Source organism: Stomoxys calcitrans, chromosome 1 (assembly GCF_963082655.1).
Source record: "Stomoxys calcitrans chromosome 1, idStoCalc2.1, whole genome shotgun sequence".
Taxonomy (NCBI): domain Eukaryota; kingdom Metazoa; phylum Arthropoda; class Insecta; order Diptera; family Muscidae; genus Stomoxys; species Stomoxys calcitrans.
Genome location: NC_081552.1, coordinates 57,604,268 through 57,628,846, shown reverse-complemented (window position 1 = coordinate 57,628,846; position 24,579 = coordinate 57,604,268). Strand labels below are relative to the sequence as shown.

The 24,579-nt window shown below is 38.8% G+C and overlaps 1 protein-coding gene across 4 annotated transcripts in view; it reads right to left on the bottom strand.

Moving 5' to 3' along the window:
* Positions 1 to 24,579, bottom strand: part of LOC106094581 (equilibrative nucleoside transporter 4) — a 65,249-nt gene that overhangs the window by 18,389 nt on the left and 22,281 nt on the right. For all 4 annotated transcript variants that reach the window (XM_059360311.1, XM_059360312.1, XM_059360313.1 and 1 more), the window contains 2 exons: positions 23,511 to 23,794; positions 23,136 to 23,422 (listed from right to left, as the gene is read on the bottom strand). In XM_059360311.1, coding sequence (XP_059216294.1) covers positions 23,136 to 23,422; positions 23,511 to 23,794 — 571 coding nt within the window. The remainder of the gene's footprint in view (positions 1 to 23,135; positions 23,423 to 23,510; positions 23,795 to 24,579) is intronic.

The window sequence follows — 24,579 nt, the reverse complement described above, 5'->3', positions numbered from 1 at the left end:
CAGCGGTGGTTATCCCCTCCTAATGCTGGCGACATTTGTGAGTCAACTTCTTCCCAAAGAGGTGTCGCTCTGCGGCACGCCGTTCGGACTCGGCTATAAAAAGAAAGTCTCTTATCATTGAGCTTATAATTCAATCGAACTGCACTTATTGATTCGTGAGAAGTTTGCCCCAGTTCCTTAATAGAATGTTCATGGGAAAATTTGCATTTGCATTGTCATGATTTGTGCATACAGCCGTTTGGTGGAGGGTGTCTATATGAGGGCTGTGCGCCGCACCCCACCTGTCACTTGAGCACAGATTTGAATGACGCACTCTACTCAAAAATATCTATCACTTGATCCCCCATTGCTTAAAGATTAACGCCTTCTCTGAGCATAACACAATCTGCATCGTTTGGGTGCCGAGCCATAACGGAGTAGGGAGGAATGAAAGGGAAAACGATTTGGTGGTGAAGGCCAGTGGACTGCCGTCAATAAACTTGGTTAACCCGAAGCCTTTCGGGTCGACGTAGTGCGAGTCCAGGGCGTGGGCGACAAACGAAACAGTAGGTCGGCTTAAATCCTATGGTCTGATCCGGTTCAACCGTTTTAGAATCTATAGAAAAAAACAAATATACACACCCACAAATAAACAAACAAACAAACAACCAATCAAACAAACACAATTTAATTTTTATACCCACCACCATATGCTATAGCGAATATTAATTCAGTCATTCCGTTTGCAACAACGACCTTACAAAGTATATATATTTCAGATCGTCTCAAAATTCGAAGACTTAACCATGCCCGTGTGTCTGTCCGTCTGCCCGTTTGTCCGTCCGCCATGCAGAGTAATGCATCCTTCATAAATTGAGATATTGCTCTTAAATTTTGCATAGATACCTCTTTTTGCTGCACGCAAGTTATGTTCTTTAACAGACCACATTTAGATATAATTGACACATAGACTGAACTGCCGGTTAAGCGTCTAAGTGCATAAAAGCTGCATTTATAACCGCTGAAATTTGAAACTGAGTTATTTTAATTATTAGTTATTTCCCGACATCCGAACATAATATGGTTCACATCGCACTATATTTAGATAAATCTGTCATGTAGACCGATATGCCGATCAAGGATCTGAAGCCCATAAACGCTTCAATTATTACCCGATTTCACTGAAATTTGAATTAGTGACCTGAATAAAATATGATCGAGACCAGCCCCTATTAAGATATAACTATGGATATAGTTGTGGAAATATCCAAAGTTCGGCACGGCCGAACTTAACACATGTTTACTTGTTAAACCCGCCACCTTAAGATGGGGGTATACTCATATAGTCATTCCGTTTGTAACACCTCGAAATATTAATCTGCGACCCCATAAAGTATATATATTCTAGATAGTCTCGATATTCTAATTTGATCTAGGCATGTCCGGCCGTCTGTCGAAATCACGATAGCTGTCGAACCCGTAAAGCTAGTCACTTGAAATTTTGCACAGATACTTCTAATTGGCATCATATCGGCCATATCGATTCAGATTTTCATGGGAGCTATATCCATCCCTTGAAATTTTGCACATAGAGTTCTCTAATGACGTCCAACAACTGTGCCAAGTACGGTTCAAATCAGTCCATGGCCTGATATAGCTCCCATATAAACCAATCTCCCGATTTGACTTCTTGAGCTCCTGAAAGCCGCAGTTTTTGTCCGATTTGGCTGCAATTATCCATGCCAAAGAAAAAGACGCTAAGTTCAATTTAATATTGTTACAAATATTAAACTCAATATTTCACCAATTATAAGCAGATCTCAGTTAGATTCAAACTCCTTCAAAGTTTTTATACCTTCCACCATAAGATGGGGGGTATACTAATTTCGTCATTCTGATTGTAACTACTCGAAATATTCGTCTGAGACCCTATAAAGTATATATATTCTTGATCGTCGTGAAATTTTATGTCGATCTAGCCATGTCCGTCCGTCTGTCCGTCCGTCCGTCCGTCTGTCTGTTGAAAGCACGCTAACTTCCGAAGGAGTAAAGCTAGCCGCTTGAAATTTTGCACAAATACTTCTTATTAGTGTAGGTCGGTTGGTATTGTAAATGGGCCATATCGGTCCATGTTTTGATATAGCTGCCATACAAACCGATCTTGGGTCTTGACTTCTTGAGCCTCTAGAGTGCGCAATTCTTATCGGCTCGGGATGAAATTTTGCAAGACGTGTTTTGTTATGATATCCAACAACTGTGCCAAGTATGGTTCAAATCGGTTTATAACCTGATATATCGGTATATAACCTGATACAAACCGATCTTGGGTCTTGACTTCTTGAGCCACTAGAGTGCGCAATTCTTATCCGATTGGAATGAAATTTTGCACGACGTGTTTCGTTATGACATCCAACAACTGTGCCAGGTATGGTTCAAATCGGTCCATAACCTTATATAGCTGTCATATAAACCGATCTTGGGTCTTGACTTCTTGAGCCACTAGAGTGCGCAATTCTTATCCGATTGGAATGAAATTTTGCACGACGTGCTTCGTTATGATATCCAACAACTGTGCCAGGTATGGTTCAAATCGGTCCATAACCTTATATAGCTGTCATATAAACCGATCTTGGGTCTTGATTTCTTGAGCCTCTAGAGGGCGCAATTCTTATCCAATTTGAATGAATTTTGGCACGTAGGATTTTGTTATGATATCCAACAACTGTGCCAAATATGGTTCAAATCGGTTTATAACCTGATATAGCTGTCATATAAACAGATCTGGGGACTTGAATTCTTGAGCCTCTAGAGATCGGAATTATTATCCGATTTGCCTGAAATTTTGTACGACGTATTCTCTCATAACCATTAACATACGTGTTTATTATGGTCTGAATCGGTCTATAGCCCGATACAGTTCCCATATAAATCGATCTATCTATTTTACTTCTTGAGCCCACAAAGAGCGCAATTCTACACAGGTCGCCAACATAAATATAATTTAATTGTGGTCCAAACCGGACCATATCTTAATATCGCTCTAATAGCAGAGCAAATCTTTTCTTATATCCTTTTTTTGCCTAAGAAGAGATGTCGGGAAAGAACTCGACAAATGCGATCCATGGTGGAGGGTATATAAGATTCGGCCCGGCCAAACTTATCACGCTTTTACTTGTTTTTTATACCCTCCACCATAGGATGGGGGTATACTAATTTCGTCATTCTTTTTGTAACTACTCGAAATATTCGTCTGAGACCCCATAAAGTACATATATTCTCGATTGTCCTGACATTTTATGTCGATCTAGTCATGTCCGTCCATTCGTTCGTCTGTCTGTCGAAAGCACGCGAACTTCCGAAAAAGTAAAGCTAGCCGCTTAAAATTTTGCACAAATACTTTTTATTAGTGTAGGTCGGTTGGTATTGTAAATAGGCCATATCGGTCCATGTTTTGATATAGCTGCCATACAAACCGATCTTGGGTCTTGACTTCTTGAGCCTCTAGAGTGCGCAATTCTTATCCGATTGGAATGAAATTTTGCACGACGTGTTTTGTTATGACATCCAACAACTGTATGGTTCTAATCGGTTCATAACCTGATATAGCTGCCATATAAACCGATCTTGGGTCTTGAATTCTTGAGCCTCTAGAGTGCGCAATTCTTAGCCGATTGGAATGAAATTTTGCACGACGTGTTTTATTATGATATCCAATAACTGTGCCAAGTATGGTTCAAATTGGTCCATAACCTGATATAGCTGCCATATAAACCGATCTTGGGTCTTGACTTCTTGAGCTTCTATAGTGCGCAATTCTTATTCGATTAGAATGAAATTTTTCACGACATGTTTTGTTATGATATCCAACAAGTGTACCAAGTATGGTTCAAATCGGTCCATAACCTGATATAGCTGTCATATAAACCAATCTTGGGTCTTGACTTCTTGGGGCTCCAGAGGGCGGAATTCGTATCCGATTTGAATGAATTTTTGTTCGAAGTATTTTGTTATGATATCCAACAACTGTGCCAAGTATGCTTCAAATCGGTGCATACTGATATAGCTGTCATATAAACAGATCTGGGGACTTGACTTCTTGAGCCTCTAGAGGGCGCAATTCCTATCCGATATGGCTGAAATTTTGCATGACGTATTTTATTCTTACTTTCAACAGCTGTGTCAACTAAGGTTCAAATCGGTTCATAACCCGATATAGCTGCCATATAAACCGATCTGGGATCTTGACTTCTTGAGCCTCTAGAGGTCGCAATTATTATCCGATTTGCCTAAAATTACGTGTTTATTATGTCCTGAATCGGTCTATAGCCCGATACAGCACCCATATAAATCGATCACTCTATTTTACTTCTTGAGCCCCCAAAGGGCGCAATTCTTATTCGAATTGTCTGACATTTCACACAAGTCTACAACATATAATTTAATTGTGGTCCAAACCGGACCCTATCTTGATATCGCTCTCATAGCAGAGCAAATCTTTTCTTATATCCTTTTTTGCCTAAGAAGAGATGCCGGGAAAAGAACTCGACAAATGCGATCTATGTTGGAGGGTATATAAGATTCCGGCCGAACTTATTACGCTTTTACTTGTTTTTTTTTTATTAATTTCAATGGTATCATACCCAATTATATTAAAAGTCATCCATTTTTGCACAACTTTGTTATGGATTTGTATTATGATCTGCTGTATTCGCTATGCTAAAATTAAAACAAACAACTAAGAGGCATTAAGTTCGGCCGGGCCGAACTTTGAAAACCCACCACCTCTGGTATATATGTAAACCATCTTTCATCATAATCCGGTGGAAATGCACTATATGTGCACCTATAGCAGCTATATTCAAATATGGTCTGATATGGACCAAACTCGGCACGGATATTGAGTGATCTAATAAATACAAGTCACTATTCAATTTTGATTCAATATTCGTCATTTTGGCAGCTATATACAAATATAGGCCGATCTGAACCATATACGGCACGGATGTCGAATTGCCGAACATAAGTCACTGTGTCAAATATTAGCGAAATCGGATAACAAATCCGCATTTTATGTGGCCAAGACCTTAAATTGAGAGATCGGTCTATATGGCAGCTATATCCAAATCTGGACCGATTTAAGCCATCTTCAAGAAGGACATCGAGCGGCCTTACAGAACTCACTGTCTCAAATTTCAGCGAAAATGGACACTAAATGCGCCTTTTGTGAGCCCAAAACCTTCAATCGAAAGATCGGTCTATATGGCAGTTATATCCAAATCTGGACTGATCTGGACACATCAAACAAGGACACATATTCCCCAAATGAGAATATAATTCAATCATAGCTAGATGAGCCTCAAATGAAATGTTTTTGATAGCAGATTACGAATATGACATTAAACTTTGTGTCCAAGAATCTAGGTGGTGCTTTAATTCCTAAAGTCGCCTCCAATAGTTTATTTGATTAAACAATGGGGGATCAAGTGATAGATATTTTTAAGTGGAGTGCGTCATTCAAACTTGTGCTAAAGTGGCAGTGGAGTGAGGCGCACAATTGTCCTACGCCCCCACCAAACGGCTGTATACAACAATTATGACAAAGTAAAAGTTTGTGGACTGCGAATATGAAATCTTTATTCTGCTCATATATCTAGCGGACCACCTCACCCCAAACAGTTAATCAATTATATGACCTAATAGGACACTGCCGCCATACCTCCAAAGTTATGATTTTCAGTGTAATAGGAGCAATTGCAAACCTTAAGTCAAGGTGGCCGCTATTTTTAGCTCATCGACAAGGAGCCTTCTTTTCCTAGACAAGTCCAAACAACGTGCTGCTGGGCAATACTTTCATGTTCAAAAGTTTTCCATGGTTAAATTACTAAGAACTGTCGCCACCGCACCTAATATAAAGACCGGCAAATAAGTTCTCTACCACTGAGAATCGTTTAATATGGCAATTTGATTTGATTTAAAAAGGCTAAATTATGACTATTCAACAGGTAGTCATATAATCAGTTACAGACAACTACCACATGATGATCAATGTTATAGGCGCTAAGCCGCTCCAAGCGAGTAGCAAAAAAGCTCTAACAGATGGGAGAAATGTAAAATTCTCAGTCGTTTATATGTGATTGCGGAACGGAGAACTTTTAAGCTATTTTGGGTACTAAAGTCTAACCCTTTCCCTTATCGATGGCACTTCTAACATTTAAATAAGCGCCATCTATTCTGTTTGCAAATGGATCAACTGATTGGAGACGCCACCATGAACAGAGGAAGGACAGTGGTAAAAATTTATCATGCAGCATTTATCTTTATTTTGGCAACCTATCGGTCCGTAAAATAAAGTATAGGAATTTCGTTGCGGTTGTTAGCTGTATTATTTTTTAAATTTCCCACCCTAAGACGGGCCTTAACAATAGAAGTTTCAGGTAGTTTAAGTGGCTATCTTTACCATAGATAAACATTTATTTAGTAGAGTGCGAATATCCAAGTTTGTGTTAAACTGTTAGAGGGGAAGGCTCAACGAACGTACACAGAATCAGAGCTATTGGAGAGTAGGTTACGTTACATAGGTGGCATTTTTCTACGTCTTGAAAGCTAAAGCTCAGTGGAGCGGGTTTGATTGAAAATTTAGCTCAAAGATGGCGAACGAATCGAATGACAAACGAGAAAAATGTGTGTTTTTCGGCACGCCACTTGTTCTCGACTATAAAAAGAAGGTCGAGCCCAAGTGGCGTGCTGAGAAGCACACATTTTTCTCGTTTTGTCATTCGATTCGTTCGCCAAGTCATTGAAAACAGCTGATTTTATAAAGGGAAAGTTGCTGTTTTCAATGACTTGGCTAACGAACCGAGTGACAACAAGTAAAAGCGTGAAAAGTTCGGCCGGCCCGAATCTTACATATCCATGGTAGAGGGCATAGATCTCATTTGTAATTTTTTTGCCCCATATTTCTTTATAGACAAACAAAGGATAATGGATAAAAATTGCAAAGCTATTGGCGCTATTTGAAGTTATCAACCGATTCGAAGCATGCTTTGTTATGCTGTTGAAGTAAAAAAGATTGTGCAAAATGTCAGCCAAAATTGAATAAGAATTGACCCCTATAGTGGCTTAAAAATTAAAATCGGGAGATCGGTTCATATGGGAGCTAATCAGGTTAAGGACCCACTCAAACCATATTTGACATGTATGTGGAAGATCGTAGGAGAAGTCGTTAAAATAATGTTTAGCCAAATCACATAAGAATTGCGCCCTCAAAGAGTCAAATTAGGAGATATGTTTATATGGGAGCTATATCAAGTTTTAAACCGGTTTGAAACATACTTAGCACAGATGTTGGAAGTCATAACAAAATATCTTATATAAACTTTGAGACAAATCGGATAAGAATTGCGGCGTTTAGGGGCTTAAGAGGTCAAGATCCAAGATCGGTTTATATGACAGCAATATCAATGCATAGACCAATATGACCCATTTAAAATCCCAATTGACCTACACCAATGGGAAGTATTTTGCAAAATTTCATCCGCCTAGCTTTATCCCTTCGAAAGTTTGCGTGCTTTCGACAGATGGACGGACCTAACTAAATCGACTTAGAATGTCAAGACGATCAAAAATATACATATATATTTTGTAGGGTCTCAGATGAATATTTCGATGTTTCACAAACGGAATGACAAAATTAGTTTATGATGGCGGGTGTAAAAAGAAACAAGTAAAAGCGTGCTAAGTTCGGCCGGGCCGAATCTTACATACCCTCCACCATGGATCCGAGCCGATTTGAACCTTATTTGACACAATTGTTGAAAGTAAGAATAAAATACTTCATGAAAAATTTCTTCCAAATCGGATAGGAATTGCGCCCTCTAGAAGCTCAAGAAGACAAGTCCCCAGATCTGTTTATATGACAGCTATATCAGTTTATAAACCGATTTGAACCACACTTGGCACAATTGTTGGATATCATAACAAAACACATCGTGCAAAATTTCATTCCAATCGGATAAGAATTGCGCACTCTAGAGGCTCAAGAAGTCAAGACCCAAGATCGGTTTATATGGCAGGTTATGGACCGATTTGAACCATACTTGGCACAGTTGTTGGATATCATAACAAAACACGTCGTGCAAAATTTCATTCCAATCGGATAAGAATTGGACACTCTAGAGGCTCAAGAAGTCAAGACCCAAGATCGGTTTATATGGCAGCTATGTCAGGTTATGGACCGATATGGCCCATTTACAATACCAACTGACCTACACTAATAAGAAGTATTTGTGCAAAATTTCAAGCGGCTAGCTTTACTCCTTCGGAAGTTAACGTGCTTTCGACAGACAGACGGACGGACGGACGGAACCATACTTAGACGGACGGACATGGCTAGATCGACATAAAATGTCGCGACGATCAAGAATATATATACTTTATGGGGTCTCAGACGAATATTTCGACATTAGTATACCCCCCATCTTATGCACCCCCCATAAGATGGGGGGTATACTAATGTCGGTTTATATGGCAGCTATATCAGGTTATGAACCGATTTAAACCATACTTGGCACAGTTGTTGGGTATCATAACAAAACACGTCGTGCGAAATTCCATTCCAATCGGATAAGAATTGCGCACTCTAGAGGCTCAAGAAGTCAAGACCCAAGATCGATTTATATGGCAGCTATATCAGGTTATGGACCGATTTGAACCATGCTTGCCACAGTTGTTGGATATCATAACAAAACACGTCGTGCAAAATTTCATTTTGATCGGATAAGAATTGCGCACGCTAGAGGCTCAAGAAGTCAAGACCCCAGATCGGTTTATATGGCAGCTATATCAGGTTATGGACCGATTCGAACCATACTTGGCACAGTTGTTGGATATCATAACAAAACACGTCGTGCAAAATTTCATTCCAATCGGATAAGAATTGCGCACTCTAGAGGCTCAAGAAGTCAAGACCCAAGATCGGTTTATATGGCAGCTACATCAAAACATGGACCGATATGGCCCATTTACAATACCAACTGACCTACACTAATAAGAAGTATTTGTGCAAAATTTCAAGCGGCTAGCTTTACTCTTTCGGAAGTTAGCGTGCTTTCGACAGACAGACGGACGGACGGACGGACGGAAATGGCTAGATCGACATAAAATGTCGCGATGATCAAGAATATATATACTTTATGGGGTCTCAGACGAATATTTCGAGTGGTTACAAACAGAATGACGAAATTAGTATACCCCCCATCTTATGGTGGAGCGTATAAAAATCAATTTGTGTTTGTTTGTGTATTCCTTATAGACTAAGAAACGGCTTAACCGATTTTCTTGAAATTTTCACTGATGGTGCATAATGATCCCGTGGTGAAAATAGGGTACTACATTTTTTGATATCTGAAGAGGGAGCGGACCCTCCCCCTTACCCTAATTTTCAGAAACGCCAGATTTAGGAGATGGGTGGTGCGATTTAAGCGAAATTTGTTTGCTCTCTTACAGTAACCTACAAACATAAATTTGGTATCCAAATTTCGGATGGGGTATCTAGGGACTTGTGGACAAAGTTTCTGGGGGTCCAACCCTTCATCAAAACACCCCTTAAACATGACTTATTTACTGACCATGGCAATGTAGGGGCTTAAATAAAAGGTATTTGAGTGTAGAATACGAATCTGATATCCAGATGTGAGACCAAGTGTTTGAGGGGCCGCCCATTCCCGAGAACATCCCCCAAAGAAGTCAAATTTACGACCATAGCAATATAAGGCTCATATGAAAAGCCTTTGGGGAAAAGTGTCTATGGGGCCATCATATTGCTGATCATTGCAATATGAGGCTCAAATAAGAGCTATTTTAGAGTAGAACACGAATCAAAGCCAAATCACTGAGTGGCCACCCCATCTCCCGAAACACCCCCCAAAGCGGTCATGTTGGCCGACTATAGAAAAATGGAGCTCAAATGAACCGTATTTGGGAGTAGACCATGAATATGACATCAACATTCGGGACCAACTGTCTAGGAGACGTCCCACCACTAAAACAACCCCCAAGTAGGACGTATTTCCTCACCAAGACAATTTCGATCTTCAAGACAGTGGAGCTGGATATTCATAGTGTTTAGGGCTCCTATTTGCTGGATTTTTCAATAAGGGGTTTAAGAGAATGGTATTTGAGATTAGAAAACGAATTTGATCGAACTTTAATCAAATATATAATTGCCATTTTGTTCGACAACCTTTTGCCATCTTTCTGGCAAATTTAGTATTCCACGCTCATAGAACTTCTGCAATAAACTGAACCAAGTGCGATTTTATTGCCTCATCATTGCCGAAAGTTTTATTATTTAAGGAGTTCTGCAAAGATCGAAATAAATGGTAGTCTGATGGTGCAAGGTCAGGGCTATATGGTGGATGCATCAAAAGTTCCCAGCCAAGCTCACTCAGTTTTTGGCGAGTGACCAAAGATGTGTGCGGTCTAGCGTTGTCCTGGTGGAATGTGACACCTTTACGATTGACCAATTGTGTTCGCTTCTCCTTGATGGCTGTATTCAATTTGTCCAATTGTTGACAGTAAACATCCGAATTAATCGTTTGGTTCCTTGGAAATATACCACACCCTTCCAATCCCACCAAACAGACAGCATAACCTTCTTTTGGTGGATATCAGCCTTTGAAGTGGTTTGAGCTTGGACCATGATCGTTTTCGACTAACGTTGTTGTAAACAATCCATTTTTCATCTCCAGTTATAATTCGTTTTAAAAACGGATCGAATTCATTGCGTTTAAGGTGCATATAGGTGCACAAGCGTTGATTCGGTTTGTTAAATGAATTTCTTTCAATACATGTGGTACCCATATTGACGCCAAACAAACAAATGTAAACAAAATTTCGCTCACTTTTTTTCTAAAGCAAGCTAAAAGTAACAGATGATAACTGACAGAAGAAAGAATGCAATGACAGAGTCACAAGCCGTTGAAAAATTTGTCAACGCCGACTATATTACTATTTACTATATTACCGACAATTACTTTTTGGGCAACCCTATATATATATATATATATATATATATGGCAACTATATCAAAACGTGGACCGATTGCCATTTACAATCCCAACCGACCTACATCAATAAGAAGTATTTGTGCAAAATTTCAAGCGACTAGCTTTTTTCCTTCGAAAGCTTGCGTGCTTTCGACAGACTCACGGACGGTCATAGCTAGATCGACTATCAAGAATATATATACTTTATGGGGTCTTTGACGAATATTTCGAGGAGTTACAAACAGAATGACGAAATTAGTATACCCCCATCTTATGTTGGAGGCTATAAAAATGAATTTGTGTTTATTTGTATGTTTGTATTGGGTTGCCCAAAAAGTAATTGCGGATTTTTTAAAAGAAAGTAAATCCATTTTTAATAAAACTTAGAATGAACTTTCATCAAATATACTTTTTTACACTTTTTTTCTAAAGCAAGCTAAAACTCACAGCTGATAACTGACAGAAGAAAGAATGCAATTACAGAGTCACAAGCTGTCAAAAAAAATTTTTCAACGCCGACTATATGAAAAATCCGCAATTACTTTTTGGGCAACCCAATAGTATCCTAAAAACAAAAATGTAGTATCCAAATTTCAGATGTGGTACCTAGGGGGGGCGCCCCAAAAACCTACCAAATACACATATATATACACCAAACACGACAATATGGGACTCAAATGAAAGGTATTTGCGAGTAATATTCGAATCTGACATCCAAATTTGGGACAATGTTTCTGGTAGTCCACCCCTTCCCCAAAACACCCCCCAAACAGGACTTATTTGCTGACCACGCCAATATGGGGTTTAAATGAAAGTTATTCGAGTGTAGAATACGAATCTGATATCCAGATGTGGAACAAGTGTTTGAGGGGCCTCCGATCCCAGAGAACATCCCCCAAAGAAGACAAATTTACGGCCATGGCAATATGGGATTCAAATGAAAAGTCTTTGGGAAAAAGTGCCTATGGGGCCATCATATTGTTGACCATTGCAATATGAGGCTCAAATGTTGTTGGATATAACAACAAAACACGTCGTGCAAAATTTCATTCCAATCGGATAAGAATTGCGCACTCTAGAGGCTCAAGAAGTCAAGACCCAAGATCGGTTTATATGGCAGCTATATCAAAACATGAACCGATATGGCTCATTTACAATACCAACCGACCTACACTAATAAGAAGTATTTGTGCAAAATTTCAAGCGGCTAGCTTTACTCCTTCGGAAGTTAGCGTGCTTTCGACAGACAGACGGACGGACGGACGGACGGACAGACGGACGGACATGGCTAGATCGACATAAAATGTCGCGACGATCAAGAATATATATACTTTATGGGGTCTCAGACGAATATTTCGAGTATTTACAAACAGAATGACGAAATTAGTATACCCCCCATCTTATGGTGGAGGGTATAAAAATCAATTTGTGTTTGTTTGTGTGTGTGTTCCTTATAGACTCAGGAGCGGCTGAACCGATTTTCTTGAAATTTTCACTGATGGTGCATGATGATCCCGTGGTGAAAATAGGGTATTAAATTTGTTGATATCTGAAGGGGGAGCGGAACATCCCCCTTACCCTAATTTTCAGAAACGCCAGAACTCGTAGATGGGTGGTGCGATTTAAGCGAAATTTTATGTGCTCTCTTACAGTAACCTACAAACAAAAACTGAGTGGTCATGTTAGCCGACTATGGAAATGAAGCGTATTTGGGAGTAGACCATAAATCGGAAATCAACATTCTAGACCAACTGTCCAGGGGACGTCCCACCCCCAAGTAGGACGAATTTGCTCATCAAGACAATTTGGTTCTTCAAGACACTGGAGTTCGATATTCATAGTTTTTAGGGCCCATACCCCAAACAGGACATATTTGCTGGATTTTTCAATAAGGGGTTTAAGTGAATGGTATTTGAAATTACAAAACAAATTTGATATCCAATTTTGAGGCCAATGGCAATATTGTGTTGAAATTAATGGGAATAGAGCACGTTGCTGATATAATTTCAGGCTTTGTGATTGGGGAACCACCCCACTCCCCAAAACACCTCAAATCGGGCGTATTTACCGACTATGTCAATGTGGGGCTTAAATGAAAGGAATTGAAGGGGTAGAGCAAGAATTGATGCACACTTTCGGGACCAATTTTCTGGGGGTCTACCCCTTTCCCAAAATACCCCTCAAAGAGCAATTTTTATTGACCATCGCAATATGGGAATTAAATAAAGGTATATGGAAGTAGAATACGAATATGATAACCAAATGTAGGACCATGTATTTCAGGCATCACCCCTTCCCCAAAACACCTCCCAAAGGGTAAACAGTTTTCGACCATGCCAATATGTGGCTCAAATGAAACGTATTTGAGATTAGAAAACGAATTTGATAACCTATTTTGGGCCATGTGTTTGGGGGACGCCTCATCCTGTAAACTCCCCTAAACCAATGGCAATATGAGGTTTAAACAAGTAAAAGCGTGCTAAGTTCGGCCGGGCCGAATCTTATATACCCTCCACCATGGATCGCATTTGTCGAGTTCTTTTCCCGGCATCTCCTCTTAGGCAAAAAAGGATATAAGAAACATGTTAAAGCGTGCTAAGTTCGGCCGGGCCGAATCTTATATACCCTCCACCATGGATCGCATTTGCCGAGTTCTTCTCCCGGCATCTCTTCTTAGGCAAAAAAGGATATAAGAAAAGATTTGCTCTGCCATTATTATATTATTACATGTTGGAGACCTGTGTAAAATGTCAGCCAATTCGAATAAGAATTGCGCCCTTTGGGGGCTCAAGAAGTAAAATAGAGAGATCGATTTATATGGGAGCTGTATCGGGCTATAGACCGATTCAGACCATAATAAACACGTATGTTGATGGTCATGAGAGAATCCGTCGTACAAAATTGCATCCCAATCCGACAAGAATTGCACACTCTAGATGCTCAAGAAGTCAAGACCCAAGATCGGTTTATATGACAGCTATATCCGGTTATGGTCCGATTTGAACCATACTTGGCACAGTTGTTGGATATAATAACAAAACACGTCGTGCAAAATTTCATTCCAATCGGACAAGAATTGCACACTCTAGATGCTCAAGAAGTCAAGACCCAAGATCGGTTTATATGACAGCTATATCAGGTTATGGTCCGATTTGAACCATACTTGGCACAGTTGTTGGATATAATAACAAAACACGTCGTGCAAAATTTCATTCCAATCGGACAGGAATTGCGCACTCTAGAGGCTCAAGAAGTCAAGACCCAAGATCGGTTTATATGGCAGCTATATCAGGTTTTAAACCGATTTGAACCATACTTGGCACAGTTGTTGATTATCATAACAAAACACATAGTGCAAAATTTCATTCCAATCGGATAAGAATTGCGCACTCTAGAGGCTCAAGAAGTTAAGACCCAAGATCGGTTTATATGGCAGCTATATCAGGTTATGGACCGATTTCAACCATACATGGCACATTTATTGGATATCATAACAAAATATGTCGTGCAAAATTTCATTCCAATCGGATAAGAATTGCGCACTCTAGAGGCTCAAGAAATCAAGACCCAAGATCGGTTTATATGGCAACTATATCAAAACATGGACCATGGACCTTTGGAAGTTAGCGTGCTTTCGACAGACAGATGGACGGACGGACGGACATGGCTAGATCGACATAAAATGTCGCGACGATCAAAAATATATATACTTTATGGGGTCTCAGACGAATATTTCGAGTAGTTACAAACAGAATGACGAAATTAGTATACCCCCCATCTTATGGTGGAGGGTATAATAAATGGTATTTGAGAGAAGAGCACGATGCTGATATTTTTCAGAGCCAAGTGTCTGGGGGACCACCTCACCCCGAAAACACCCCTTAATGAGACATCATGAGAATATTGGGCTGAAATAAAATATTTTAAGAATGGAGTACACCTTACATCCAAACCCTAATTCGTAGACCAATAAAGGTCATATGGGATTCAAATAAAGGCATTTAAATTGTTAAACTTTTTGTCAAGCGATATACTATTTTCGTAGCATGGTATTTCACCAGAAGCTCTTTAATTGTCGAAAATAAATATTCCAAGGAAAATTTTGATCCATATAAAGTAAAAGAAGGCGCAGCGGAGAGGGCCCGGTACAGCTAGTAACATAAATACAGAGTTTGTGTGTGAAAGACGATCTAGCCGTCCGTCGGTCTGTTGAAATCACGCTACAGTCTTTAAAAATAAAGATAGTGGGCTGAAACTTTGACAAAATTCCTTTTTTGTCCATAAGCAGGTTAAGTTCGAAGACTATAATATCGGACTATATCTTGGGACAGTTAGTTGTGTTGAGCTCTTCGACATTTTTCTTCAACCTGGCTCAAATCGGTATTTGGATATAGCTGCCATATAGACCGATATTTCGATTTAAAATCTTGGCCCCATAAAAGGCGCATTTGTTGTCCGATTTAGCCAAAATTTCGGACAGTGAGTTTTGTTGGGCTCTTCGACATCCCTCTTTAATTTGGACCAGATCGGTTCAGATTTGGATATATCTGCCATATAGACCGATCTCACGTTTTATAATCCGATTCCGCTGAAATTTGACACAGTAACTTAGGTTAGGTTTATCCACATTCTGTAGCGTGATTACCATAGACAGACATAAGGTCGGCCATAGCTCAATGGCCTTGAAGCCGAAACAGATTGAACGCGTTGAGCTTTGTTTATGAGCGTCGCGTTGAAAAAATGCAACTCTACACACATAACCCCACATAAAATTGTCTAAAGGCGTTAAATCACACGATCTAAGCCGCCAATTGACCGGTCCGGAACTCGAAATAAAGTGTTCACAGGCGCCGCCTTGTTGAAACCACATGGCAAGTCAAGCTTTTGCATTTTGGGAAAAAAAAAATTGGATATCATCATCGAATCGAATCCAGTGATGCCACCAGCCCATAAACCGTACCAAACTGTGACATTTTCTCGATGTATTGGTAGCTCTTGCCATGCTTCTGGCTGATCTTCACTCCAAAAGGACAATTCTGCTTATTTACGTGGGTACGTAAATAAGCAGAAAGCTCTTGTGAGCTTTGTCGCTGAACACAAGAAGAGCGCGATGAACTTTCTAAACATAGCACCCATTTTGATAATACAATAAATTCAATAATTATTAAGCGTTGTTTGTTTGTAACACGATTCATGGTTAAATTATAGACCAAACTGATAATGTTTGACAGTGAAACAAAACTCGAAACGTGCGTGAGCTGTTTAAACCAGTGTTGCCAAAATAATAGTAGCTAAAAAATCACCCTTTACATTTACTTTGCATCGTCGAAAATGGATGTTTCGATATGTTACAAACGGAATGACAAAATATGTATAACCGTATCCTTTGGTGATGGGCTTACAAATAGGGTATATGATTTGAGCTAAGAGATTGAAAATTACGAATTCCCGTTTGCCTTAAGCGTGTGCTTCAATCAAACCTCTTTATCTATAAGGTTAAATGTCCACCTCCCTATTTATTCTCTTTATTCAACTTCCTATCCAAAAGACATTACAAGGTCTCCAAGGTTCCACAAACCCTTTAAACTTTTTTCTACAATATTTGCTAAACTCATGGCCCATTCAAATAATGTATCTCTATTTATTTACAATAAACCTTCTCCTACGATTGTTCACTTGAAGAGTCCTTAAAAGTCTCAAATACTCGAACATCGAGAAAAAGAGAGAACATCAACACTACACTCACCATGGAAAGTGTGTTGTGCGCTTAAATTAGAAAAACCAAAACAATAACACGCAAAAGTATAACAAAGTCCTGCTTTTTAACCCAACTACTCTCCTATGGCAACTGCAGCCTATATGTCAGAAACAAATACAATAAAGTGAGTTGATGTTTGTCTTTAGTCGCAATTTTTCTCAACGCCCCTCCAACAAAAGGTAAATACTTTTAACACGTAAAAGTGTGCTAAGTTCGGCCGGGCCGAATCTTGGGAACCCATCACCATGGATTCCGCTAAAAATTTATGCAAAATAAATTTAGTTGAAGGGCATAATTTTATCTAAATATCAAACTTCTGTCAAACCAGCAAAAATTAAAGCTTCTAAGAACCGAACAAGGATGATCAAGAGACCGGTTTATATGGGAGCTATATCAGGTTATTTCAACCGTACTTGGCACAGGTACTGGAAGTCACCACATGCAAAATATTAGCATAATCGGACAAAAATTGCGGCATGTAACGGCTCAAGAAGTCAAATCGGGAGATCGGTTTATATTTGTATTTGTATTTATTTTTATTGTGATAATACCCATACAAAAGACTAGGTCTTATATAAGGTATGGGTAAGGTAATCGTACAGTTTTGATTTGCAACTTAGTTATAAAGTAAAAATTAAGTGATATATTTTAATTTTAACAAATTGAAGGCAGCAATGAAAATTCAGAGATCAAGTTTATAAATTGTATAAAATAACTATATAGTAAATTTTAAATACATATGCATTTTCGCATTTTAACAATGTGTATCAACAAAGGGGTTAAATTAAGTAAATAATAAATAAATAAATTAAGTAAATAATAAATAAATCAAATTTTTGTTTAACTTATACAACAAATGGTTAAACTGATTATAATTGTTCATAAATTGTTTAGAAAAAGATTGAATATGATAAGAAGATTAAAAATAATTAAAAATTGAAGATTTAAACTGTTTTTCGTTACTTAAAGTTTGGATATTATTGGGAAGAGTATTCCAGAGGCGTATTGCGCTGATAAAAAGCTGTTGCTCCGATATGCGATATTGGTGTCGTATTTGAATCATTTGTATTTGCCTCTACTAGAATTAGCATAACGATGTATAGCAGACAAATAAGACGGCTTATTTGTGTATATTATTTTGTGCAGTGCCATCAGCGAACGTATTTTAAGGTATGCATCCAAACTGACACCATATAACTGTTTGGCATTGATATCCGATCTCTCCAACGCAAACCAAAAACATCATTAAAGGCAACATGTAATTAATTTTTAAGAACTGCATCACTATTTGAAAAAATTTCACAAGAATATAAAAGTTTTGGCAGGATATATGTTTTTGCCAAGAGCATTCTGATGTCTATGGGAGTATACGAGCGACTCATATATAAGGTCCTTAATACACCATACGTCTTGCCAACTGCCGAGTTAATATGATTCGCCCATGATAATTTATCTTCAAAAACTACGCCAAGATTACTCGCTGAGGTCACCATTTCGATTGCAGAACCATTAATTTCAATATTAATATTTAGCGGCAATATTGTGCGATTTCTGGAAATGGCTATGCATTTTGACTTCGGGGGATTCAATTGAAGGCCATTCGCCCACGCATTAATATTGTCAAGGTCGTTAATCAGACGATCAATGGTATCATTTATTTTCTCAACTGACGTGCTTATATACAGTTGAACATCATGGGCATACATATATATACTACAACACTGCAACTGTTTGGGAAGGTCATTGGTGTATAAAGAAAAAAGGAGAGGGCCTAATATCGAACCTTGTGGGACACCTCGTGAAACTGGAAGGCATCTAGAATTACGATTTCCAACTGATACAGTTTGGCTACGATTAGAAAGATAAAAATGAATCAGATTTGTTGTATATTCGGAGAATTTAAAAAAATGTTTAAGTTTAAGACAGAGAATTTTGGGGTCAACAGAGTCAAACGCCTTAGAATGATCTAAAAGAACCAGAAAAGTGATTTTGTTACGATCAATATTACTTCTTATATCTTCAACAACTTTCAAAAGTGCAGTAGTGCAACTGTGCTTCGGCCGGAATCCTGATTGGAGGTTGGTTAAAAGTGAGTTGTCCGCAATATGTTGCGAAATTTGTTTGTTAAAAAGGTGTTCAAATATCTTCGAAATATATGGAAGTTGGCTATAGGTCTGTCTGTTTCCAGGATTGTGGATACCAGCTCCTTAATGTTATATTGTTAAAGAAATAACAAATGTAAAGCAGAATATGGAGAAATATTATTTTTAAAAATTTATGATCTATTAGATCAGATCAGATCCTACAGCATTAGATTTAATTGATTTGACGGCATCAATGATGTCATATGGTTCAAAGTGTCCGCAATCAAAAAGCTGATTCGGAGTAATGTCATTGTCAATATTACTTAATACATTCCCATAAAAGTTAATACTGGGCCTTGGTAGAGATATATTTAAAAAACTTTCATTAGTTGCATCCAAATCCATATTATGATTAACTGCTATATTATAGCCCCCTATTCCAATTGACTTCATATGCCTCCAGGTATCTTTTGTGTTTAATTCCTCCTGAAATTTCCTGCTAAAATAAGCATTTTTTTGGCTTTAATGGTGGAAGTTAGTAGATTCCTTACGCATTTGCATTATGAAATTCAAATATCCTAAAACGTTTCCAACGGGAGTATAGATAATTTCTTCTTTCAATTAGTGCTTTTACTCCATTATCGAACCATGGGCTTCCACTACTCTGAATTGTTTTTGTCCTTATTGCGACATATTTGTCAAATAAATTATTTATATTTTGCTGAAAAAAGTTTGCCTGTTCGTCAACAGAGGACATGGTATAGAGCTGATGCCACTCAACAGATCCAATATCCCACAATAGCAAGTTGTAGTCAATGTTTATATGAGAACTATATCAGGTTAAAGACCGATTTGGGCCGTACTTGGCACAGTTGTTGGAAATCATAACAGAACACTACAGCCAAATTGGACAAAAATTGCGGCTTCCAGGGATTCAATAAGTCAAATGGGTTTATATGGGAGCTATATCTAAATCTGAACCGATATGGCCCATTTGCAATCCCCAACGATATAAATATCTGTGCCGAATCTTGGGAACCCACCACCATGGATTCCGCTAAAAATTTGTGCAAAATAAATTTAGTTGAACGGCATAATTTTACTCTAAATACCAAACTTTTCGCGTTCGACCGCTATCGTGTTTTCGACTGACGGACGGACATGGCTAGATCGACTCAGAACGTCGAGACGATCATGCAGATTTGGATATAGCTGCCATATAGACCGATTCTCCGATTTAGGGTCTTAGTCCCATAAAAGCCACATTTATTATCCGATTTTTTTGAAATTTGGTACAGTGAGTTGTGCTTGACCAATCGCCATCATTCGTCAATTTGGCCCAGATCGGTTCAGATTTGGATATAGCTGCCATATAGACCGATCCTCCGATTTAGGGTCTAAGGCCCATAAAAGCCACATTTATTATCCCATTTTGCTGAAATTTGGGACAAAGGGTTGTGTTAGACCCTTTGATATCCTTCTTCAATTTGGCCAAGATCGGTTCAGATTTGGATATAGCTGCCATATAGACCGATCTCTCGGTTTTAGGTTTTGGGGCCATAAAAGGCGCATTTAATGTCCGATATCGCTGAAATTTAAGACAGTGAGTTGTCTTAGATCCTTCGACGTCTTTCTTCAATTTGGCCGTGATCGGTTCAGATTTGAATATAGCTGCCATATAGACCGATCTCTCGGCTTTAGGTTTTGGGCCAAAAATGGAGACAGTGAGTTCAATTAAGTCCCTCGACATACTTTGCAATATGTCACATATCGGTCCAATTTGGATATATCTGTCATATAGAGCGACCTCTCGATTTAAGGCTTTGAGCCCATAAAAAGCGCATTTATTGTCGGATGTCGTCGAAATTTGAGACAGTGAGTTAAATTAAGTCCCTCGACATACTTTTGCAATATAACACAGATCGGTCTAGATTTGGATATAGCTGCCATATAGACCGATATCTCGATTTAAAGTCTTGGCCCCATAAAAGGCGCATTTATAATCCGATTTCACTGAAATTTGACACAGTGACTTATGTTAGGCTTTTCGACATCCGCGTCGCATATGGTTCAGATCGGTTAATTTTTATATATAGCTACTAAAAAGATCAAAATTTTGTTATACACAATTGAACAATGACTTGTACCTTTCAGTATTTGCTCCAAATTGGAACATATTTCGATATAGCTGCTATGGAGCATAAAGTTTGCATTTTCACCGGATTTTGACTAAAAGTGGTTTACGTATGTACCCGAGGTGGTAGGTATCCAAAGTTCGGCCCGGCCGAACTTAATGCCTTATATAGTTCTATTATACCCACCACCATAATATAGGTAGTATAATCATTCAGTCATTACGTTTGCAACACATCGAAATATCAATTTCCGACCCAACAAAGTATATATTTTTCTGATCATTGTAAAATTCTAAGATGATTTAACGATGTCAGTGTGTCTGTCCGTCCGTGTGTTAGTAAGTTAAAACCACGCTACAGTATTTAAAAATTGAGATATTGAGCTGAAATTTTCCACAGACTCGTATTTCTTCCATACGCAGGTAAAGTTCTTGAATAGGTCAAATCGGACTTTATTTGGATATAGCTGCCATATAGACAGATCTGGCGGTTTAGGGTCTTAAGCCCGTAAAGGCCGCAGTTTTTTTCGATTTCGCTGAAATTTAAACCAAGAAGTACAGGAGACCCCGATATTCAAACCGAATATGGTCCATATCGGACCATATTTACCTATAGCTGCCATATAGACCGATATGCCGGATTAGGGCTTTAAGCCAGTAACAGGCGCATTTACTATACGATTTCGCTGAAATTGGAAACAGTGAGTTTGTTTAAGCTTCCCGATATTCGACTCAAATATGGTTCAGATTGGAGTATTTTTAGATATAGCTGCCATATAGACCGATCTGTCAATCGGGGTCTTAAGCCCATAAAAGCCGCAATTATTACCCGATTTCGCTCAAATTTTAAATGGTGGTTCATAATCAGACTATATTTAGATATAGCTGTCATACATACAGATTTGGCGAGTTAGGGTCTTAAATCCATAAAACTCCCTATTTTTCGCTGGTATTTCACACAGTGACTTGTATCAAGCTTCCCGTCATCGGAGCAGCACATGGTCCAAATCAGACTAATTTAGATATAGACCGATCTTCCAATTTAGGATTTTAGCCCCATAAAAAATGGATTTGTTGTCCGATTTCGCTGAACCTGTGACTTGTATAAAAGTTCTCGAGACCTCCATCAACTATGATCCAGACCAGCGCCGATTCGTATATCACAATGGATATGGTAGTGGAGTTGTTATAACATCCTCTTTTATAATTAATCCATGTAACCCAAAATTCGGCAAACCCGAAACCGTCGAGGATTACAAATGGGTCATATCCGTTCAGATTTAGATAAAGCTCCCACATAAACCGATCTCCCGATTTTACTTCTTGAACCCCAGGAAGCCGCAGTTTTTGTCCGATTTGGCTAAAATTTTGCACGTAATGTTCTGTTATGACTTTCAACAACTGTGCGAAGTATAGTCCAAATCGGTCTATAACCTTATATAGCTCCCATATAAACCGATCTCCCGATTTGACTTCTTGAGCCGTTACAAGGCGGAATATTTGGCTGAAATTTTGTACGTATTGTTGCGTTATGACTGAGCCAAATCAGTTTATAACCTTATACAAATCTCAGATAATCGATCATCCTTGTTCGGTTCCTAGAAGCTTTAACTTTTGCTGGTTTGACAGGAGTTTGGTACGTAGAAAAAATTATGCCACCACCATGGTGGTGGGTTCCCAAAATTCGGCCCGGCTGAATTTAGCAAGCTTTTATTTGTTGTACTTAAAACAGCAGATTTTGTTTCTTGATTTAGCTGACCGAAATGTTTGCAGCAGTCCTATTTTTGCTGAATCAGCAGTAATATCTGCTTTTCCATTTGCAGCAGACAAAAACTGCCGTCTAAGCAAACATTTTTGCTGTTTTGAATAACAAATTTAAATCGGTGCATAATATGATATAGCTGCCATATAAACCGATCTCGGGTCTTGCCTTGTTAAACTAGTCCAGATTCCTATCACTACTCAAAGCTCAAATTTCGGCAAAATTTCTATAAAAATTACATTTTGATGAATTTCTGTAATACTTTGATGAGTTTCCTCTAAAAAGAAATTCAATGAAATTGAAAAAATTTGTTTTTCCCTCTGGCAACCCTTATCTCCATATCCCCCCAAAAGAGTACACTCCATATACTTACCAAACGATCTTCATCGGGTCGCAAAACAATTTTGGCACATGCCTTCATGTGATAACGAACAAATGGTGAATTGATGGTGGCCAAATGCAACAAATAACTGAACAAAATGTACAGCGTCGATGTAAAGAAAAAGATGACCGTTGACACACGGTCATTTTGTATCAACAGCTTGGTACCAACACGATTGGAAGACACTAGGAAACCGGCCAAGCTCTCGCCCGTCATAACAGCCTGAGTATAGCGTTTAGGAAACATGCTGGCAAAACCATAGAAACTTGATTGTTGAACTGAAAAACAAGAAGAGAAAATACAAAAAACCACTCCATCAAATCTGATTGTAATCCTTCACCCACACCATCACTATGTAACACCCACCTGTACAGCCTATGGCCACCAATGATACAGCTGCCAAATTGACCGTATACGCTGTGCTGGCAGCAAACATATGCCAGGCCACCTCGCACACGGCCACAAAGACCAGCGTCGTAAAGGACATTATGTAGCCGAACATAACTCGCACCCTAAAGGGTGCCAACGATAGGAAAACATTATTCAATAGTACCGTGCCAAATGCCACCACAATGTACGTCATGGACATATCCAATGCCACAGAACGTCCTGGAAAACGTGCCTGCCAATAGTCCGCAGCAATTATGAAGCTAAAAATAGAAAAAAACAAGAAAGCACAACTTATTGCCAAATTCCAATCGAAGCCATACAAGAATATATGGGAAATCAATAAAATAAATTTTTTGTGGATGTCAGAATGAAGGTAATGGGGGAGCATCTTTGTTAAGGTGCTATAATCCACTACAGAGAAGACTGGACGTTACGTTACTGCAATTCCCAAATTAATTTATTCTACATAGGAAGATATTTTGCGCAATCGATCCTAAATATCTCACAAAAAATTGGAAAGAGCCTTTTAGTTACATAATCACGAAGCATTATATCTTGCGAGTACTCTAATCATCCTTTTTCATACCCTCGACCATAGGATGGGGGTATACTGATTTCGTCATTCCATGTTTTGATATAGCTGCCATACAAACCGATCTGGGGTCTTGACTTTTCCAGCTTTAAGTACTATTCAAATCAATTCATAACCTGGTATAGTTGTCATATAAACCTATCTTGGACCCTGACTTCTTGAGCCGCTGGAGGGCGCAATTCTCATCCGATTCGGCTGAAATTTTGCATGAGGTGTTTTGTTATGTCTTCTAATAACCGTACTAAGTATGGCGCAAATCGGTAATTAACCTGATATAACTGCCGTTTAAATCGATCTGGGATCTTGACTTCTTGAGACTCTAGAGGGCGCAATTCTCATCTGATTTGGCTGAATTTTGTACAACGGCTTCTCTCAAGACTTTCAACATACGTGTCCAATATGGTCTGAATCGATCTATAGCTTGATACAGCTCCCATATAAATCGATCTCCCG